At 45.8% G+C, this 15,921-nt stretch overlaps 1 protein-coding gene across 3 annotated transcripts in view; it reads left to right on the top strand.

Moving 5' to 3' along the window:
- Rmdn3 (regulator of microtubule dynamics 3) overlaps positions 1 to 15,921 on the top strand; it is a 44,674-nt gene that overhangs the window by 13,723 nt on the left and 15,030 nt on the right. For all 3 annotated transcript variants that reach the window (XM_045157717.1, XM_004660788.3, XM_045157718.1), the window contains 2 exons: positions 2,214 to 2,406; positions 3,792 to 3,935. In XM_045157717.1, the coding sequence (XP_045013652.1) occupies positions 2,214 to 2,406; positions 3,792 to 3,935 (337 nt within the window). The remainder of the gene's footprint in view (positions 1 to 2,213; positions 2,407 to 3,791; positions 3,936 to 15,921) is intronic.

Genomic DNA, 15,921 nt, shown 5'->3' with positions numbered 1-15,921 from the left:
TTTGGAAAAGTTAGTTTTGCAGCAGTGTTCCAAGACTTATCACCACTTTAAATTGCAACTGTCAGCATTTGATAACTTGGTCGTAATAGGGCAGGGCACGTGTACTGCCTTTTGCCCTCTCCTTGGCTTTGTTCATTTTTTTGTAACTTGCTTTTGTAAAATTATTTTATTGAATCTTTTAAAATTTATTAAAAAATTATTTTATTGAATCTTTTAAATTTTGTATGTGGGTGTGTGCTTTGTGTAGGCCACAGGACAACCTCAGGTGTCATTCTGTAAGAACTGCATCCCTCCACCTTTATTCCATTTTTATTTATCATTACAGAGAGAGTGGGGAGGGGGAGAGAATGGGCATGCCAGGACCTCCAGCCACTGTAAACCAACTCCAGATACATGCACCACTATGTGCATATGGCGTACATGGGTACTGGGAAATTGAACCTGGGTCCTTAGGTTTCGCACAGGCAAGCACCTTAACTGCTAAGCCATCACTCCAGCCCCCATCCACTTTTTTTTTTTTCTTCCAAGAAAGGATCTCTCATTGGCCTGGATCTCACCAATTAGGCTAGACTGGCTGGCCAGTGAAGTGCCCCCAGGGATCCTGCTATCTCTGCTTCCTCAGTGATTGGAGTATAGCCACACATTCACCATCACATCTGGCTTTTTTCTTTCCCCTCTCAAAATTTTGTCCTCATTCTAGCTCAGGCTGACCTGTGAAATCTCAGGCTGGCCCTTGAACTCATGGGGACCCTCCCACCTCTGCCTCCCCCTCCTGAATGCTGGGTTAAAGGCACACAGCACCACACCCAGCTCCCCTTTTCTCTTTGTCCCTCTCTGATAATATTAAATGATATTTCAAGACAGGACTTTTTTTTTTTTGTGAAGTGATAGGTCAGAATGTGAGTTTTAGGTTCATTCTGTGGTTAAGGTCAGATAAAGGTTTTTCTACTTATTTATTTATTTTTTTAGCTCAGGTTGACATGGAATTCACTGTGTAGTCTCAGGGTGGCCTTGAACTCATGGTGATTCTCCTACTTCTGCCTCTCTCAAGTGCTGGGATTAAGGGCCACCATGCCTGTTTTTTTTTTTTTTTTTTTGGTTTTTCGAGGTAGGGTCTCACTCTGGTCCAGGCTGACCTGGAATTAACTCTGTAGTCTCAGGGTGGCCTTGAACTCATGGTGATCCTCCTACCTCTGCCTCCCGAGTGCTGGGATTAAAGGCGTGCGCCACCACGCCCGGCTTTTTTTTTTCTTTTGAGAGTGTCTCATATAGCCCTGGCTGTCTTCAAACTCATTATGTAGCTGAGGCTGACCTTGAACTCCTGTAATCCCTCCACCTTTGTGGTTACAGGCATAGACTACCATACTTGCCTCAAAGGTTTTTCTTAAATTCTAGCAGGGCACTTGTCCTGCCTCATAAGTACCATGCTCTTGCAAGCTTTTACATTCTTTTTTTTTTTTTCTTTTAAGACCAGCTAGGAGGTGAGATCATTTCTCAGTGCACCTGGTATTAATTAATCATTGAGGGTGATCATTAACTTTTGTCTGTTTAAAAAATTTTTTTAATATTTTTATTTATTACAGTCAGAGAGAAGGGGAGAGCAGTGAGACAGAGAGTGAGAATGGGCAATCCAGGGCCTCTAGCCATTGCAAACGAACTCCAGACACATGCACCACCTTGTGCATCTGGCTTACATGGGACCTGGAGAATTGAACCTGGGTCCTTAGGCTTTGCAGGCATGTGCCTTAACGACTAAGCCATCTCTCCAGCCTCTTGAATTTTATTTCAATTTTTATTTATTTATTTGAGGGTGAGAATGGGCATGCCAGGGCCTCCAGCCACTGCAAATGAACTCCATTTGCATGTTCCACTGTGTGTATCTGGCTTATGTGAGTCCTGGAGAATCGAATCTGGGCCCTTTGGCTTTTCAGGCAAGCATCTTAACTCTTAAGCCATGTCTCCAGCCCTCTACATACTTTTACTCTACAGCACTGCTGAAAGACCCTGGTATGGAATGTTCTTAGAGAAGATGGGTCTTCAATTTTTCTATAGTTACTTGGAACTTTTCTGTGACTTAGCTGTGAATGTATGCTATCAATACCTCGAGGTCTTCTCTTAACTTAAACTCCAAAAAAGCAAATTTCCTAGAATGATGTAAGATGTTTTCCTCACTCTATGCCATGGGCATTTGCCTCCTCTCCTTTTCTGTCCAGTGATGCCATTGTGGGCCATGCCAGGTGAAGCTGGAGATGCTGCCACACTGGCCAGCCTTCCACAGGCAGGTCAGGAGAAGGTGTTGGCCCGTTTGGACCTTGTGCTGACCAGTCTTGGGGCACTACGGCGGGAGGTGGAAGAGCTGCGGAGCAGCCTGCAGGGGCTGGCTGGGGAGATTGCTGGGGAGGTCCGGTGAGTAACACAGGATCCTGCTTCACCCTTCCCAACTTCCCCAGTTCCTATAACTACAGCTTTTTAGCTATAGTGTGTTCTGGCCTTTGTTATCTGTCTATAAGAAAGAAGCCAACCAAAAAGCAAACAAACAAACAAAAAGGATCTGGGCATGATGATGCACGCCTTTAATCCCAGCACTCAGGAGGCAGAGGTATGAGGATTGAAGTGAATTCGAGGTCACCCTGAGACTACATAGTGAATTCCAGGTCAGCCTGGGCTAGAGTGAGACCCTACCTTGAAAAACCAAAAAATAAAAATAAAAAAAGAAGCCAGGGCTGGAGAGATGGCTTAGCGGTTAAGGTGCTTGCCTGTGAAGCCTGGTCGCGTGTTCAGTTCTCTAGATCCCATGTAAGCCAGACGCACAAAGGTTAGGTAAGCAAAAGGCTTGCCAATTCTCTCTCTCCCCCTCCCTCTGTCTCTCTAATAATAACAATGATAATGATAATGATAATGATAAAAGAAGAAGCCAGTGTTCCAGCTTCTAACCTCATTTGGGGGTAAATTGTATATCTGGTTTTCCTTACCCAAATTCCTTGTCTTCTCACCCTTGTGGTCTATTGTAGCAGGTAAAACTCTCTTTTTCTGGCCACCAGTCGGCTATGTAGGATGGGCCTTGGTGGCTGCCCCTACTGCCCTCCTGAGGGTTTAAAAAATGTGTGTATATACATACACACACACACACATATATATGTATATATATATGCACATATGTGTATATGTACATATACATGTGTATGTATATATGTATACATGTGTATGTGTGTATATATGTGTGTATATACATATATATATGTATATCTATCTTTATATGTATCTCTATCTTTTTTTATGTATTTTATTTATTTATTTGAGAGAAAGAAAGAGACAGAGAGAGAAGGCGAGAATGGGCGCCCCAGGGCCTCCAGCCACTGCAAACAAACTCCAGATGCATGTGCCCCTTTGTGTATCTGGCTTAGGTGGGCCCTGGAGAACCGAATCGGGATAAGCCATCTCTCCAGCCCTCTATCTATCTATCTATATGGGCTGGAGAGATGGCTCAGCAGTTAAGGTGCTTGCTCATAGACCCTAATGACCCATGTTCGATTCTCTAGTAACCACATATAGCCAGATGCACAAAGGGGCACCTGCATCTGGAGTCAGTTTGCAGTGGCTGGAGGCCCTGGCATGCCTATTCTCTCTCTCTCTCCCCCTCTCTAATAAATAAATAAATAAAAATAAAATCTAAAAAAAAAAAAAAAGTTCCAACATTTCCCCTGCTTTTGGTCCTGTAATGACGAGGAAGAATAAGGACAAAGACAGGCTGGGTGGGTCCTAATGGTTCCTCTGCAATGGTCCTTTTCCAGATCTCATATGGAAGAGAACCAGAAAGTGGCTCGGAGGCGCCGGTTCCCATTTTCCCGGGAGAGGAGTGACTCCACTGGCTCCAGCTCTGTCTACTTCACAGCCTCCTCAGGAGCCACGTTTATGGATGCGGAGAGTGAAGGGGGGTGAGTTGTCTTTAATGGTGGCAGTAGGAACTGCAGCAGGTTGTGTTTTGTCAAAATATAATTTATTAATGGAAAGAAAGTTTAAACCAAGCTACTGTAAATATTTTTCGGCTAAGGAAGCTCTCCAATTTGTCATTTGCACACACAGAAATGTTAACAGTAATTATGACTTGCACCTGTTATTTTCCTGAGTCAATTTTATTTTGTTTTTTTTTTTTTTTGCATGTGTATGTGTGTCTGTGTGTTCAAATATGTGTGTGTGTGTGCGCGCGCATGCGCCAGAAATCAATGTTTTATTTCTTCCTTAATGATCTTGTGGTGTCTTGATTCATGTGTCCCCAATAGACTTAGGTGTTCTGAATGCTAGGTCCACAGCTGATGGAGATTTGGGAATTAACACTTCTTGGAAGCAGTGTATTGTTGGGGGCGGGCATATGGGTGTTGTAGCGAGCTTCTCCTTGCCAGTGTTTGGCACACTCTCCTTTTCCTGTTGTCTGCCTTATGTTGGCCAGGAGGTGATGTCCAGCCTTTGCTCATGCCATCATTTTCCCTGGTATCATGGGCTTCCCCTTGAGTCTGTAAGCCAAAATAAACTCTTTCCTCCCACAAGCTGCTCTTGGTTGGGTGTTTCCTGCCAGCAATGTGAAGTTGACTGCAACAGATATCTACCTTAAAATTTATTTATATTTAAGTATATTCATTTGGAGGCAAGCTCCTTAACCACAGACAGAGGCATATCTCCATCCCTAAATATATTTATTTGGAAGAAGAAAAAGATAGAAGAGAGACAGAGAATGGGTAATACAGGGCCTCCAGATGGTGCAGACAAACTCCAATGCTTGTGTCATTTTGAGCATGTGGTTTTACATGGTACCAGGGGGATTGAACATGGGTTATTAGGCTTTGCAGGCAAGTGCCTTACTGGCTGAGTAATCTCTCTAGTCTCCTCTCCCCGTTTTTTTTTTTTTTTTAATTATTTTTATTTATTTATTTGAGAGCTACAGACAGACAGAGAAAGAGGGATAGAAAGAGAGAGAGAATGGGCACGCCAGCCACTGCAAATGAACTCCAGACACGTGCGCCCCCCCTTGTGCATCTGGCTAACGTGGGACCTGTGGAACTGAGCCTCGAACCGGGGTCCTTGGGCTTCACAGGCAAGCACTTAACTGCCAAGCCATCTCTCCAGCCCTTTTTTTTTTTTTTTTGAGGTTGGGTCTAGCTATAGTCCAGGGTGACCTGGAATTCACTATGTAGTCTCAGGTTGGCCTTGAACTCACAGTGATCTTCCTACCTCTGCCTCTCAAGTGCTGGGTTTAAAGGCATGTGCCACCACACCTGCCTTTACTCTTTTTTTTTTCCTCGAGGAACGGTCTCGCTCTAGCTCAAGGCTGACCTGGAATTCACTGTGTAGTCTCAGGGTGTCCTTGAGCTCATGGCGATCCTCCTACCTCTGCCTCTGGGATTAAAGGTGTGCACCATCATGCTCAGCTACTTTTTAAAAAAAAATATTTACTCTCAAGCACAGAGATACATACAGAGAGTGTGTGTGTATGAGGGAGAGAGAGTGAGTGAGTGTATGGGCATGCTAGGATCTCTAGCCACAGCAAATGAACTCTAGGTGCATGCAGTGCCTTGTGCACCTGGCTTTATGTGAGTACTAGGGAATTGAGCCTGGGTTCTTTGGCTTTGTAGGTATGTGCCTTAACCACTAAGCCATCTCCCCAGTCCCTTGGTTTACTTTTTTACCTCATCATATATGTTATTATATATTTTTAAAATTAGTTTAGGCTTTTTTGTGTTATCACAAGGACTTGGTAAGCATTGTTTTGTAACTGTTTTCCTTTCTTTGGCTGAGTAGGATGTGGAGAGGTCTGTAAGCCTGGCTCATGCTCCCTTTCTGGGAGTTTCTTTCTTTCTTTAATTTTATTTATTTGAGAGCAAGAGAGGGAAAGAAGCAGACATAGGGGGAGAGAGAGAGAGAGAGAATGTGGGCATGCCAGGGCCTCCAGCCATTGGAGATGAACTCCAGACGCATGTGCCGCCACCTTGTATATCTGGCTTATGTGGGTCCTAGATAATCAAACCAAGGTCCTTTGGCTTTGCAGGCAAATGCCTTAACCACTAAGTCATCTCTCCAGCCCTCTAGGAGTTACTTTCTTCTCACAGGGGAGCCTTGCCCACTGTCTCTTGAGCCTGTATAGTGAGGAGGAGATTGCCAAGGTCTGAGTGACCAGCAGGTCTGTCCATTTTGAAGCTTTTTCCAAGGGCAGTCTAATACCACTGGAGGAGTACCTTCCTGCTCTGATGCTACTGCCAGGTGCTCAGCTTGGGAGATAGAGAGGCTGAATCAGAGAACAGCCATGCTTGTGTCGCTTCAGGGTTGGATTAACTAGAACATGCATGTGGAAACTAGAGGTTTAAATCTGCTACTGGGGGGCCCATGGAGATGGATCAGAGGTTAAAGGCACTTGCTTGCAAAACCTACCTGCCCAGGTTCAGTTCCCTACCATCCATATAAAGCCATACACAGGAAGTCGTGCAGACATCTGGCGTGTGTTTGCAGCAGCAAGAGACCGGTGTATGCTTGCATACACATGTGCAAATTAATAAATAAAACAAAGAAAATTGGCTGTTTAGGATGGTCTCTGCAGATTTTCTCTTTAGCTGCCACACCTTGTAACACTAACTTCCATTCATTTTTTACTTCCTCTGATAGATACTGTGCTCTGCACCTTGGAGGAACTTCTTCACTTAATCCTCATACTAATCCTGTGGCCCAGATCCCGCTGTGCTATTTCTAAAGCGGAGAGCTTGGGTGTATTGAAGTTTGATACCCACGCCACAGTTGTGCAACTTTCAAATGCAGAATTAGCCTGTCTGTCTGCCATGAATTCAGTTGTCCATCTGCAGTGGTGTGAGTCTGTGATCTCAGGATGGCTCCATCTTCAGGGCCCTCAGGACTTTCATAAGAACATATGTGGCCTGTAGCACTTGGGAGTTCTTCCCATTGAGCTTCCATAGCTCAATGCCCAAGAAAGGCCAGAGGTATCTGCATACGTTACTCCAGAAACTGCAGTCTTGTTTAACTGTTAAGTGTTGTTATTTCTTCCTGCCTCTCCTCATTTGTTTTTCTTGTCTTTTCTTTTCTTTCTTTCTTTTTTTTTTTTTTTTTTTGGTTTTTTGAGGTAAGGTTTCACTCTAGCTCAGGCTGACCTGGAATTCACTATGGAATCTCAGGGTGGCCTCAAACTCACAGCAATCCTCCTACCTCTGCCTCCTGAGTGCTGGGATTAAAGGCGTGCACCACCACACCCAGCACTATTTTTCTTCTCATGCTGGGGATTGAACTGAGGACCTTGCATGTACTAGCAAGTGCTCTTCCATGGGGTCACATCTAGAACCTGTTATTTGGTTTTCTTTTCTGTGTCACTGCCATTGGTCACTAAAGGTGAATTTGATTACTGCTCAGGTACCTCTTGAAACCAGTGAGGCCTTATTTCTTGTTGCTGGAGAACTTAGGGTCTCCGCATGCTAAGCACAGCCTTCTCAGCTGCACCCCTCGTCACAACACATAGTCCTAATGCAGAGTGCCAGTCCATTGTCTATTAACTGTGCTGCTGGGTGATCCCCATTTGTTTACTCAAGGCCTAGCAGCAGTAACTTGTTTTTCTAATGTGGGGTCTCACTCCTGGAACTCACTCTGTAGCTCCAGGATGGCTTCAAATTTATGCTGATCCTCTTCTTACCTCTGCCTCCCTAGTGTTGGGGTTAAAGGCGTGTGCCACCACACCCAGCTTGATTGATTGACTCATGATCTTCCTATCTCTGCCTCCTGAGTGCTAGGACTAAAGGCGTGGACTACCATGTCTTGCCTTTTTTAATCTTTAATTTTTAGAGCAAGCGAGAGAGAGAGAATGAGACTTGGCACACCAGGGCCTCAGCCATTGAAATTGAACTCCAGATGCTTGTGCCACCTAGTGGGCATGTGCAACCTTGTGCTTGCCTCACTTTTGTGCTTCTGGCTTATGTGAGAGAGTTGAATATGGGTCCTTAGGCTTCACAGGCAGATGCCTTAACCACTAAGCCATCTCTCCAGCCCCCTTTTCTTTCTTTCTTTTCTTTTCTTTTTTTTTTTTTTTTGAGGTAGAGTCTTGCTGTAGTCCATGCTGACCTATAATTCACTATGTAGTCTCAGGGTGGCCTTGAATTTATGGTGATTCTGCTACCTCTGCCTCCTGAGTGCTGAGATTAAAGGCATGCGCCACCACACCCGGCTTTGTATTTTATTTTGATTATTTTTTATTTTTATTTTTTAAATTTTGTTTATTTATTTATTTATTTGAGAGCGACAGACAGAGGGAGAAAGAGGCAGAGAGAGAATGGGTGCGCCAGGGCTTCCAGCCACTGCAAACTAACTCCAGATGCGTGCACCCCCTTGTGTATCTGGCTAATGTGGGTCCTGGGGAATCAAGCCTCCAACTGGGGTCCTTAGGCTTCACAGGCAAGTGTTTAACTGCTAAGCCATCCCTCCAGCCCTGTATTTTATTTTTTAAAGGAAATTTTATTTAATATACTTCAAGGGGCAGCAGGCTGGGCAATAAGACCAGAAGTTCCCTTAAGTGATGATTTAAAGAAGTTACACAGGGGACTGTGGAGATGGCTCGGTTGGTAACGTGCTTTCTGTGCAAGCATGCAGACCTGAGTTTGAATCTGTAGTACCCACATAAAAGGTGGTGTGTGGGGCCAGGCATAGTGGTGCATGCCTATAATCCCAGCACTCGGGAGGCAGAGGTGGGAGGATCACCGTGAGTTCAAGGCCACTCTGAGACTACATAGTGAATTCCAGGTCAGCAGGGACTAGAGTGAAACCTTACCTTGAAAAACAAAAAAAAGAAAAAAAAAAGGTGGTCTGAGCCTGTAATCCCAGTGTTGAAGAGGTAGTGACAAGAGGGCCCCTGAGCCCTGCTGGCTAGCTAGTCTAGTGGGACCTGTGACCTCTGAGTTCAGTGAGAGACTCTGTCTCAAAAAATAAGATGGAGGGCTGGAGAGATGGCTTAGTGGTTAAGGGGTATGCCTGCGAAGCCTAAGAACCAAGGTTCCATTCTCCAGGTCCCACGTAAGCCAGATACATATGGTGGCGCATGCGTCTGAAGTTCATTTGCAGTGGCTGGAGGTCCTGGCATGCCCATTTCCACTTTCTCTATCTCTCTCTCTCCCTCTGTCTATCTCAAATAAATAAATCAATTAATAACAAATAAAAAAAAAAACAACAAGATGGGGCTGGAAGTGGTAGTACATGTCTTGAATCCCAGTACTTGGGAGGCTAAGTTAGAATTGTCATGAGTTCCAACCTGTCATGAGATGAGGTGGTGAATTCCAGGTCAACCTGGACTAGAGAGGTGTACCCTACCTCAAAAAACCCAAAAAGTTAAGAAAAAAAGTAAGTGGAAAGCAATTGAGGAAGACATTTGATGTTGACTTCTGGTCCCCACATACACGTATGTGTACATGCGTCTGCATACACATGTGCCCCCCCATGCATGCTCATCACACACACACATACATATGTAAAACGAAAATAAGGAGGTTGTAGAAACTTTGAGGGTCACTGGTGATCGTAGCACACAGCAGGCTTAGATAGGATTGCGAACCTGAGGCAGGGGAAGTATAAATTCAAGGCCAGCCTGGGCCATTAAGTGAGACCCTGTCTCAAAAAGTCAAATAAAGCAGCCGGGCGTGGTGGCGCACGCCTTTAATCCCAGCACTCGGGAGGCAGAGGTAGGAGGATCAGGAGGTAGAGGTAGGAGGATCGCGTGAGTTTGAGGCCATCCTGAGACTCCATGGTGAATTCCAGGTCAGCCTGGGCTAGAGACCCTACCTTGAAAAAACAAAACCAAAAAAAAAAAAAAAAAAAAATTAAAGAAGTCAAATAAATAAACTTGCGGGGTCAGTGAGAGTCAGAGTGAGCACCACACTGCCTCGGGTGATCACCGGAGCTCCACTGGCCACGAGGAGCAGGGTAGGGCAGCAAGGGTGAATTTCTTAATTATAGCTCAGCGGGTCCAGCTCCATGGCTGCTCCCGTAGCACGTGAAAGCTGCTGGTGGTGCAAGACTGCTTAGCCAGCTGCTATCTGGGCAGTGGCCATCGTGAGTAATTTTTTTTTTTTTTTTTTTGGTCACAGTAGGTGCCATATATGGCAAGGGGAAATCCGAAATTGCTTTGAGCATGTGGATCTTAGGGAGGAGAACTTCTTTGAGGGGTGATTTGATGGAGTACCGTATTGCACTGAAAACTCTGTTCTGTTTTTCTTCTAAATAAATGTAACAAGTGTGTGCTTCTAGTAGTTGACTAGCAGAGGCAGGATTTGTGAGCTTATTTTCTCTGGGCATTGCACCAAGTACAGCTTGATGCTGTCCCTGGCAGAACCCAATTTGCCTTCAAACATCATCTTCCCAGGGATACTATCCTAGAATTTGCGTCTTTACTCCTTGAGCACTTATTACCTCCTTTCATTTGGGTCTAATGTCATATCCCTACCACTAAGACCCTCTCAGAGTTCGGGGCCCATGGCTTGTCATCTCTGACTACCCAAGGCTTAGCTCTTTAATAGAGTTTAGGAGTTGGAAGAAATTTAAGGGGCTGAGGAGATGGCTCAGTAGCTAAAGGGACTTGCTGGCAAAGTCTGCCAACCTGTGTTCAATTTCCCAGCCACCCATGTAAAGCTGGATAGGCGTTCACTGGCAGCAGCAGGGAACCATGGTGTGTGTGCATGCGTGCACACATGCGTACACACACTATTTTTTAAAATGTCTTGGGCTGGACAGGTGGCTCAGCAGTTAAAGGCACTTGCCTGGGTCTGATTCCCCAGTACCCATGTGAAGCCTGAAGCACCGTGGCACGTGCATCTGGAGTTCGTTTGCAGTGGCCCTGGTGTGCTTATACTCTCTGTCTGCCCCTTTCTCTGTCTCCCTGTCTCTCAAATAAATAACTTTTTTTGTTTATTTTATTTTTACTTATTTGAGAACTACAGGCAGAGAGAGAAAGAGCCAGAGAGAGAGAGTAAGAGAGAGAGAGAGAGAGAGAGAGAGAGAGAGAGAATGGAATGGGCGTGCCAGGGCTTCCAGCCACTGCAAACGAATTCTAGACCTGTGCGCCCCCTTATGCATCTGGCTAACGGGGGTCCTGGGGAATCGAGCCTCGAACCTGGGTCCTTAGGCTTTACAGACAAGCGTTTAACTGCTAAGCCATCACTCCAGTCCAAATAAATAAAAAATTTTAAAAAGTGTTAAGCTAGGTATGCTGGCTCACCCCTTTGGTTCCTAGCACTTATGAGGCAAAGGTAGGAGGACATTATGAGTTTGAGGCCATCTGGGACTACAGAGTGAATTTCTTGTCAGCCTGGACTAGCGTGACCTCAAAAAACAAAACAAAAAAAACTGGGCGTGGTGGCGCATGCCTTTAATCCCAGCACTCAGGAGGCAGAGGTAGGAGTATTGCTGTGAGTTTGAGTCCACCCTCAGCATAAGAGTGAATTCCAGGTCAGCCTGGGCTAGAGTGAAACCCTACTTGGAAAAACAAAGAACAACAACAAAAAACTAGGAAGGAGAGGGGACAAAAAGGGAAAGGAAAAATGGAAGGAAGAAAAGAATAAAGAATACACTTGGCCAGGTTAGCTAGGGCAAGATTGATATCCTGCCTAAAAACAAATAGACAATGTTTCAGCTTAAAAAAAAAAAAATAGCCGCAGGGTGTGGTGGCAGCATGCACCTTTAATCCTAGCACAGGTAGGAGGATTGCAGTGAGTTCGAGGCCAGCCTGAGACTACATAGTGAATTCCAGGTCAGCCTGAGCTAGAGTGAGACCCTACCTTGAAAAAACAAAAACGAAACCAAAACAAAACAAAAAAGAAAGAAAATTGCTAGAGGTGGGAAACAGTCCTTGATTTCTGGCTTGTGGCCTCCTTAAGGAATAGAGTAGGTTAGGTTGGTCTTTGGCCCACTGTGGGAACAGTGTATTTGGAGTGCGTATGTCCAAAGAGCCTTTTCAAAGGCTCCTGTTTGTCCCTGTCCATCTTAAAAGCCTCGAGGGCATAGTGACAAAAGAACCCCTCCTCTCTGGATTTCTACATGGGTTGGAGGTGGAAGGTGAGGGAATGGCATACATAAGTAACCCTGGAACAGGGCAAATCTGCGTTTAGGCCCTCAGAAGCCCATGGCTAGACACTATGTTGTGAGGCTTCAGATTGGTGGAGTAGAACTCACTCCTTGGGGTGGGGCTGTAGTAAAACTCTTCCTCCTCCCTGGGCTGGCCTTGCTGGGCCATCCCCACTTCATAATGCTGTCCCTCTCTCACTCTGGTGGTAGCAGGCCGTCCTCACCTTTCCTCCTGCTTGGCTATGTCAGTGCTGGCCTTTAGGCCCAAAGGGGGTGGCAGCGCTGCAAGCCTTTCCTCCTGGCTCGACAGTGGCAGGGTGAGAGCAGAGTTCACTGGGACAGCTAGGATCACAGAGACCCCAGCTGAAGTCCCTTAGCACCTTTGGAATATGGCCTCCCATCACCAGCAAAGGGAGGCACTCACTCAACTCTATACTTGGGTTAAATTACCCATTTTGCTTTGGACTTGGATGGGCAGAATAGGTCTGGTTTGATTTTCTTCCTTGGGGCCGGTTATTGGCCAAGCTTTAGAGCTCAGCTCAGGTTTCTCTGGTTGCCCGTCTGGACTCACTTATCAGTGCCTAGTTAGTTATGAAATCTCTACCTAGTTAGTTATGAAATTGGATTATCTCTTTAAACACCAGGTGTGTTTAGGATGATTTAAAAATTTTTTAAATATTTGTATTTATTTGGAGAGGAAGAGAGGGAGGGAGAGAGAGAGAGGGAGAGAGGGAATGGGTGTCAGGGCTTCTAGTCACTGAAAATGAACTCCAGATGCATGTGCCCCCTTGTGCATCTGGCTTATGTGGGGTGCTGGGAAATTGAACTGAGGTCCTCTGGATTTGCAGGCAAGCCATCTCTCCATTTATTTATTTATTTTTTTAGTTTTCTGAGGTAGAGACTCACTCTAGTCCAGGATGACCTAGAATTCCCTGTGTCATCTCAGAGTGGCCTTGAACTCACGGTGATCCTCCTACCTCTGCCTCCTGAGTGCTGGGATCAAAAGTGTGTACCACCACACTAAGCTTGTTTTAAATTTTTTTAAGTACCTCTTTTTTGTGTGTGGTTTTTTGAGGTAGGGTCTCGCTCTAGCCCATTCTGACCTGGAATTCGTTGTATAGTCTCAGAGTGGCCTTGAACTCATGGAGATCCTCCTACTTCCGCCTCCCAAGTGCTGGGATTAAAGGTGTGCACTGCCATGCTCAGCTATAAAGTAGCCTTATTATTATTATTATTATTATTTTGTGAGAAAGAGCGAATTGGTGTGCCAGGACCTCCAGCCACAATAATCAGACTCTAGAGGTATGCGTCATCTTGTGTGCATCTGTGACCTTGTGTGCTTGTGTCACCTTGTGTGGGTTCCTCGGTCCTTGGACAGGCTGCGGTCTCCCAAGGCATCCCAGGCAACTGTGGTGGTGAGCGCAGGAGAATCAGTTTCAGTGAACAGCTCAGTTTACTGTCAGGGAAGTGGGTTTATAAGCGGTTGAGGATGGGAAGAGGGTCCTAAGGGGATTGGCTGTACAAGGTTGCTTGCTGATGCCTAATTAGCATATGGGCACATTCATTCCAGCATGTAGGCAATGGCAGGGGGAGGGGCTGTGCAAAGGTGCTGGCTGATGCCATATATGGAGTTTCCCAGACAACTGGCCAAAGGCCACAAGGTTGTGGGCAAAGCCTGAGTCTTATCTGAATGTCCAGGTATCCCGTGCTTGGAGAGGGAGTGGTCTTACTTCTCACTGATTTCGGGGTCCAAGATTTTGTCCGGGGTCCAGGCTCACTGTGACCCCCAAGAATGGGGGGAGGATCCTGGCTCATTGCAACACCCAAAAATGGGGGGAGGAGCTCCCCTGCCAGTTGGGTCTCCGAGATATGACCAGCGGTTCAGGCTGCTGTGATCTCTCCATAGCCTTGGGCCTTCGTGTCAGACAGCTTAGGTTTGCTTTACCCAGGGCCCTGCCTGTGGCCAACAACCTTGTGCTTACGTGGGATCTGGAGAGTCAAACGTGGGTCCTTAGGTTTTTCAGGCAAGTGCTTTAACCCCTAAGCCATCTCACCAGCCCTAAAGTAGCTCTTTTTTTGTTGTTTTGGTTTTTCAAGGTAGAGTCTCACTCTAGTTCAGGCTGATCTCGAATTTACTATGTATTCTGAGGGTGGCCTTGAACTCATGGCAATCCTCCTACCTCTGCCTCCCCAGTGCTGGGATTAAAGGCTGCATCATCGTGCCTGGCTAAAGTAGTTCTTTCAAAAAATATTTAGAGCCAGGCGCAGTGGCGCATGCCTTTAATCCCAACACTGGGGAGGCAGAGGTAGGAGGATCGCTGTGAGTTCAAGGCTACGCTGAGACTGCATAGTGAGTTCCAGGTCAGCCTGGGTTAGAGTGAAACTCTACCTCATAAAACAAAAAGAAAAGATTTATTTGAGAGAGAGAGAGAAAGAGAAAGAGGCAGATAGAGAATGGGTACACCAGGTCCTTTAGCCACTGTAAATGAACTCTAGACACATGTGCCACCTTGTGCATCTGGCTTTATGTGGCAACTGGGGAATTGAACCCATGTTCTTAGGCTTTACAGGCAAACATTTTAACCACTGAACCATTTCTCCAGCCACAAAGTTTTTATTTATGTATTTGCATATGTGTGTGTGTGTGTGTGTGTGTGTGTGTGTGTGTGTGTGTGCGCGCGCGCTAGTCTCTTGCCACTGTAAACAAACACCAGATGCTCGCGCCCCCCCCCCCCCAATTCCTTTTGTTGAGGCTGGGTCTCACTCTAGCCCAGGTTGACCTGGAACTCACTGTGTAGTTCCAGGTTGGACTCAAATGCACAGCAGTCTTTCTACCTGTGCCTCCTAAGTCCTGGGATGAAAGGCATGCAGTAGCATGCTTGGCCTGTACCCTGTACCCTGTACTTTCCCCCCCACCCCCAAGGTAGGGTTTCGGGTTTCACTGTAGCCCAAACTGACCTGGAATTCACTATGTCATCTCAGGGTGGCCTTGAACTCATGGTGATCCTCCTACTTCTGCCTCCTGAGTGCTGGGATTAAAGGTATGCACCACCATGCCAGGCTTTCATTTCTTAAATATTTTTTTTATTTTTAAATATATTTTATCTTAATTAATTTATTTATTTGAGAGAGAAAGAAGCGGAGAGAGGGAGAAAGTTGGCATGCCAGGGCCTCCAGTCACTGTAAATGAACTCCAGGTGCATGAGCCCACCCCCTTGTGCATCTGGCTTATGTGGGTCCTAGAGAATCAAACTGGGATCCTTTGGCTTTGCAGGTAAACACCTTAACTGCTAAGCCATCTCTCCAGTCCCTCTTTTGTTTTTATTTTTTAGAGAGAGAAAGAAGCAAAGATAGAGAGAATGGGAATGCCAGGGCCTCCAGCCACTGCAAATGAACTCCAGACATGTCCTTGTGCATCTGGCTTTACATGGGTCCTGGGGAATTGAACCTAGGTCCTTTGGCTTTGCAGACAAGTAACCGCTAAGCCATTCCCTCCCCCCCTTTTTTTTTTAAATGTAGGTGGCTGGGAAATTGAACCTAGGCCAGCTTCTTTAACTACTAAGCTGGGGTGATTTTTTTTTTTTTTTTTTTTTTGAGGTAGGTCTCAATCTAGCCCAGGATAACCTGGAATTCACTATGTAGTCTCAGGGTGCCCTTGAACTCACAGTGATCCTCCTACCTCTGCCTTCTGAGTGCTGGGATTAAAGGCGTGTGCCACCATGTCTGACTTTTTTTTTTTTTTTTGTGGTAGGTAGGGACTTGCTGTAGCCTGGGCTGATCTGGAATTCCAAGTGCTGGGAAAGGCATGTACCACCATGTCTGGTTTGGGCT

This window comes from Jaculus jaculus, chromosome 8 (assembly GCF_020740685.1).
Source record: "Jaculus jaculus isolate mJacJac1 chromosome 8, mJacJac1.mat.Y.cur, whole genome shotgun sequence".
Lineage (NCBI taxonomy): Eukaryota > Metazoa > Chordata > Mammalia > Rodentia > Dipodidae > Jaculus > Jaculus jaculus.
This window is presented reverse-complemented; position numbering and strand designations above follow the sequence as displayed.